The sequence below is a fragment of the Sorghum bicolor genome, chromosome 1, assembly GCF_000003195.3.
Source record: "Sorghum bicolor cultivar BTx623 chromosome 1, Sorghum_bicolor_NCBIv3, whole genome shotgun sequence".
NCBI classification, from domain to species: domain Eukaryota; kingdom Viridiplantae; phylum Streptophyta; class Magnoliopsida; order Poales; family Poaceae; genus Sorghum; species Sorghum bicolor.
The window spans coordinates 15,178,180-15,184,179 of record NC_012870.2 but is presented as its reverse complement, the minus strand read 5'-3'; the positions used below and the strand labels follow the sequence as shown (position 1 = coordinate 15,184,179).

The window sequence follows — 6,000 nt, the reverse complement described above, 5'->3', positions numbered from 1 at the left end:
TCGGCTTTTGTTTTCACAATGGATTCCATCCTTATGGAGATATTGTCTTCGTTAGGACTATACATGGTTTGGTTACAGTGGTTTTGGTTTGAACCCAACCAAAGTCGTAGAAGAGTGAACCTAGCGAGATAGAATCGGTGAGTTCCATGGTTCTCGATGATCTAGACGGATCTTTTATAGTCTCTCGTTAGCTCGGTTCCTTGCGTGGTCCTTGGTTAGACTAAGCACATCCATGAGATGTGCCCTACCAATATGCTCGCCATTTGTCAGGCATGTCTACTCCTCAGCGTTTAGCGTCAGTGATAGTGATTGATGACCACAACGACAACATCTACAGTGGGGGATAGTGGCAAGCTCACTGTTGTAGCTCCTGACCGTTTGCTTCGCAAACGCGCTGCTCCCTCCATGTTGTAGCTCATTGTTGACCTCGCTGCAGCAACTGCGCGTCGTCTCTAGCTGCATACAGCGAGCTCTAGCTACCTCTAGTTGGGTGCCACACCTCCAACATAGATGGAGGGGAGGATGGCCGCCGTAGGAAGAAGTGGTTGTGTAGTGAAGCGATGAGTGTCTGGCTATCAACAGGTTATCTGGTTTAGAACCGTACCCATCAACAGGTTATCTGGTTTAGAACCGTACCCAAACCAGCTCGAAGATGGCTCCTAAAGCGGTTTAACGTGGGCTGGTTTTATAGGTTATTTGGTTTGAAGCCGGCTAGTCTTCGTGGTGGCAAAGCCTAAAGGAGTGGCGTACCATTTGAAGAGCCTAAACTTGAAGTTTTGGGTAGTCTATACCTAAAAAGATGACACACTTATCACTGGCTGTGTTATTTGGATGGAAAACGCTTTAGTGTACACACTTATGCCTTGTTTAGTTCCTTCCCGAAATTTTTTCGTGACATTGTAGCACTTTCGTTTGTTTGTGGTAATTATTGTCCAATCATTGATTAACTAGGTTTAAAAGATTCGTCTCGTAAATTTCGACCAAACTGTGCAATTAGTTTTTATTTTTGTTTATATTTAATACTCTATGCATGTGTCTAAAGATTCGATGTGATGGAGAATCTTGAAAAGTTTTTGGATTTTGGGTGGAAGTAAACAAGGCCTTATTGGATGGGAGGTGTAGGGAATCTCAAAGAAAATTCCCAATTGCATATCCTTTTCCTATTTCCCTATTTATGAGAATAGAGAAAAGAGTAATGAAACTATAAGAATGTGTGAAAATTATGTGGGACTGTCCCCATGGGGTAGCCATGCCATGGATTGACATACATGTCCATGTATGTACAATCATGAGCCGCATAGGAGAGCTTTAGATTTTCTTCCTGCCACTGTTTATTGTCCAAAGGAAAAAAAAAACAACAACAGGGGCCGCGGCTTTGCTCGTTTCGCTGACGAACGTTTACACTGGCCAAGGCTGGAGCTGCCGGCGGCAAAGGCAAGTCTCTCGCAGCCGCAGCCGCTGAACAAGTTGGCCGGAGAAGGACAAAACGAGCCAGCTGCGCCCGCGCCCCGCACTGACACGTCGTCCAAGTCCAACCAAGGGGAGCCCTGGACCGCTCCTATTTGACTCGTGAGCTCGCTCGCTGCCTCACCGCTTCATGCTCGCTTTCTTGTCTCTTTGGCTGCTCAAACAGCCGCGTGCCTTCGATTGTCATGTGTGCTGGTCCGTCCATGCATCCACGTACGGTGGACCAGCTGATTACTGTTACCTCCAGTTTTTACTCTGTTCCTGTCTTGCGATCAATGTATTGTTTTGATTTAAAAAAAAATTGGTTTTTTAGGTGAACTAAGCCGAAGTGTTCGGGGGTTGGGGCTTGGTGAAATTGGAGCAACGGGCTGACTGACGCCTGAGAGATGACCATAGGTTTCCTAGTGCAGGAACACAATTACAGAAAGGATGCGTTCTTGTACAGTAGTACATTAGTATACAGTTTCGACATCATACAGTGTGGTACGTATTCCGCTAGTTTCGTCGAGGGTTGAAATGGCAACGACATGAGTACCCGATTTCTGAAACCATCATTATGCCTGTATCCCTCGAGATGCCCATGCAGTTACGGAGGGGGGGCCTCCGCCGCAGCAGAGCACTCCAACAAGCGTGTGTACTGTCTGATCAGTGGACCACGGGAGTACTACTGCCACTGTACCTGCGCTGGTTACACTCATGATTAAAGGCAAAGTGGCACGGTTAAAAAGCATCCGCACCCGCAGTAAAAAAGAAAAGTTGCTTCAAGTACTACTCTTCCTGCAAACCTCGAGGAAACAGGAATCATGCGTTTGTACAGTTTGGTTTTAAGTACCCCCACATGCACAGCTGACAGCACAGAGGAATTAGATCAAAGATGGTTAACCGTCCTCGAAACACTAGATGACAGAGAGCTCAGAAGGAAGGGAGTAGCAAATCCCTGAAACGGAGCGTAGCGTCGTTCATTCATCATCCCATTTCACTTTTTTTTTACAAAAGACAACCTCCACAAGATTACCAGTTCACCACACAAGGTCGCCAACAATGCGACCTCGCAAAGCCGAAACGAAACTACAGTCTGACAGACAGGCACCATTGCTGCAAACGACGCACGAACACGAACCAACCCCCAGGGAAACCAGCAGTTCCAACCATTCCATACCAATCGATGCATGCGCCGCATCGACGGGTGTCCAAAGACTAGCTAGCTAGCAGTAAGCTACCACCACCGATGGAGCAAGAGCAACGCCGCCGGCGTTGGTGAGGATGATCAGCGGCCGGCGCACTCAGGCGGCTGAACGGGGAAGCGGTCGGTGTCGACGCAGTAGTCGTAGACGAGGTGGTGCGCGCGCGCCCACACGAGCTGGTGGCTCTGGTGCACAGACAGCTCCGACATCTCCTTCTCCTTCCACCAGTACCGGCCTTCTTTTCCCCACGACGTCTCGCTGCACCGCCGGACCTCCCCGGCGTCGCCGTCGGTGGCGTTGGCCGCCCAGGCGCAGCCGTCCACGCGCACCTCCCGGAACGTGGCCTCGAACGGCGCGTGCGACCAGTCCGTCTTCACGCGCCCGCCCTGCGTCGCCCAGTCGTCCGCGTTCCAGATGGAGCTGTACACGGCCATCGGCTGCGGCCCCGGGAACGGCGGCGGCGATGCTGTGGATGTGGTGGCGTTGTTGCTGCGGTGGTGGTGGCCGTGCACCGTGGCGTTCTGGCGGTTCTCGTAGACGCGGATGGGGGTGTCGTCGACCATGAACACCACCTGGCTGGGGTTCCACAGCACGGCGTAGGTGTGGAAGTCGGCGGTGGGGTCGAACCACAGGTCGATGCGCTGCTCCCTGTTGCCCACGCCGTCGATGTACAGGTTCGTCTGCACCAGGTACGGCTCGCCGGTCACGTTGCCCAGGAACTCGAAGTCGAACTCGTTGTGCTTGTCCCCGGCCGACGACAGCTGCACAAAAACATTGCAAATGTTAGCTTCTGTTGTGTTTCACTTCTACTACTAGTAGTAAAAAACATGCATGGGGCTGATTAGTAAAAGTGGCATCTTTACTTTGAGAAGAAAAGCTACTAGTGGTACTGCTGCATTATGTATGTGCTGCCAGAAGCACTTGCTCACGTGCCCTTGTGCAAATTGGTTCTTGGCAGCATCCTCTTGCCAGACAGGGCAAGCATGTCCCAGCATTATGGCTTTCGATAACTTTATCTAATGATGTGCCAGACACATTTTACCCTATTTTAGACTTTTCAGTCTTTTATAAATGCATGTACTACTCCCAGTTTTGGGTCTTTTATAAATAGACAAAATATAAATAGAAATGCATGGCAGATGCAGATGCAACAATAATAGCAATGCAGTATGAATGCGCAACAGAAAGTAGTAGCAGCAGCATTCCACCAACTTCAGTACGTACTACAAATCCTTTACCGAGGAAATGAAAAAGCTAAGTAATGCCTGCACTCACTCACATAGAAAGCGGTGACGACGCCGGCGGAGTCACCCGGCACGAGCTTGAGGTCGGCGCTGGCCTTGCCGTACAGGAACTTGCTCCTGGACACGAAGCCTCCGCCGGAGTTGGCGTCGAGGCGGAGCTTGAGGAGGTCGCCGTCGTACACCATGTGGTCGTTGGCCCAGCTGGGCTGCACCACGTCGTCGAACTTGGTGGCGCCCACCCCGGCGCCCAGCAGCGCCGCCACGGCCGCAGCCACCAGCACGGCCGCCGCCGGAAAGGCTCCACCACCACCGTTCCACAACGCCATTGCCACTGACGGACGAGCAGACGAGCACCCCCTCTCCTTATCCCACTTCACTTCCTCTTTCTCTTTCTCTACTCTCTAGAGTGTGCAGCGAGGGAAGCTGATGAGCCAATGGCGAGGCCAGTGCGGAGCGTTATATAAGCAGGCGGCGGAGGAGGGGGAGGGGGGCTTGCGATGGAAGGGTGGCGCCACGTCGGAGGCCAGGTAGCCGTTGGGGAGCAAAGCGGGGACCTGGTAGGGCCCAGCGGGCATGGCACGGCAACTTTTGCGGCTCGGCCACTTTTTTTTGGTGCAGCGCCGGAGCTCGCTGTTGCTGCTTGTCCGCTGCAACAAGCTACGGGGGTATAGCGGGGTACCCTACGGCCTCCTAACTGCTAATATCTTGAAATTCTGCAACAATCATATGCGTTGGTTGATTGCGGTAGACACATACATGTGAATCCGTGGTATGTCTCTATGACCGAAAAATAAGTAAAAAATGAAGCACGAAAAATGAAAAGAAAGAAAATAAAAAAAGAAAAGAGAAGAATAAGAAAAAAGAAACTAAGGAGGCAGGTCGCAAAAACAAACAAAATAAATAAAACTAAAAGTAAAGCAAGAAAAGAAAAGAAAAAGACATGAAACAAAAACAAAAAAAATTTATAAAAGGAAATAAGATAATAAGAAAATAAAATAAAACAAAAAGAAATAAAATAAACATAAAAATTGAAAACTACAAGAATATAAGATTAAAAGAATCACATAAAAGAAAATATATAAAATATAAATAAATAATGAAGTACAAAAAGAAAAAGGAAAACAAATAGAAAAGGAAAGAAATGAAAAGGAAAAGGAAACATACCGTAGTACTTGCGTAGCTGGGGAAGTCAAAACAAACGCACGTCCGTATAACGTCGTCAAAAAAAACTAGGGCATTGTTTAGATAAAAAAGATTTTGGATTTCGCTACTGTAGCACTTTCGTTTGTTTGTGGCAAATATTTTTTATCTATATTTAATGCTTCATGCATATGACGAAAGATTCGATGTGACAGAGAATCTTGAAAACTTTTTAATTTTTGGGTGAACAAAACAAGGCCCTAGTGCGGAAAACTAGCGGGAAACGTCGAGCGGAAAATGGTGGAATGTTTCTGTCCAAGCGTTCAGATTGAAAGAATCCTGCCCCTATGATCTAAAAATTTCTTAAATAACCGTGCTTGCTATTGTAGCAGTAGGTATTCTAAAGAGAAAAAAAGTTCTTAATTAACCGAGAAAATGGCTATTATAGAACTTTAATTGTTGATGTGGCTTCTTCGAAATAGGATTTTTAACGTTAGTTTCTCTGAAATAGGACTCCAAATATTGATAATAAGCTGTAATGACATTTTGTGCCTTTTTAATTTCTTTTCTTATCTAAATATATATATATTTGTTCCTAAAATGACTCTTTTATCGTCATTAAACTGTGATGGTCGTCTCTGTTACAGCAAAAAATAGCTTCCTAGCCCGTGTGTTGCCTTGTCCAGCTTATTTTTTTTTTAATAAACTGATGCCTTGCCGCCATGGTCGTGGCTGCCGTGCTGGCTAGCTATGGTCATGGTAAATATTGGATGTTGGTACCTCGCACTGCTAGTGCTTCGCGCTGCCTGCAACCCAATGTCCAGGCAGAGATGGCCTGCCACTGTTGGGGGCTCAGCGCGCGACGACGGATCGCTAGGGAGAGGCGGCGCCATGATGGGGCGATGGCAGAGTTGAACAGGTCCGGGCGACGGAAAAGTCACAGTTGAAACGTCGATGTACAGGAT

The 6,000-nt window shown here is 48.0% G+C and overlaps 1 protein-coding gene across 2 annotated transcripts; it reads right to left on the bottom strand.

The window, feature by feature from the left end:
- On the bottom strand, nt 2,383-4,334 carry LOC8064547 (xyloglucan endotransglucosylase/hydrolase protein 9). Of its 2 annotated transcripts, none has more exons than XM_021457723.1 (2): nt 3,927-4,334; nt 2,383-3,412 (listed from the first exon to the last, which is right to left on the bottom strand). In XM_021457723.1, exons 1-2 carry the CDS (start codon nt 4,219-4,221, stop codon nt 2,751-2,753), a joined length of 957 nt encoding a protein of 318 aa, XP_021313398.1. In that variant the 5' UTR covers nt 4,222-4,334; the 3' UTR covers nt 2,383-2,750. The 2 variants fall into 2 exon arrangements, with proteins under 2 accessions (XP_021313398.1, XP_002464284.1); XM_002464239.2 differs by having other exon boundaries at nt 3,931-4,330.

Excerpts from the sequence above, each read along its gene's own strand:
- LOC8064547 (XM_002464239.2), bottom strand. The coding sequence starts at position 4,221 with ATGGCGTTGTGGAACGGTGGTGGTGGAGCCTTTCCGGCGGCGGCCGTG. Across the intron at positions 3,413-3,930 it reads GCGTCGTCACCGCTTTCTAT|CTGTCGTCGGCCGGGGACAA; the intron begins GTGAGTGAGTGC and ends GTTTTTGTGCAG.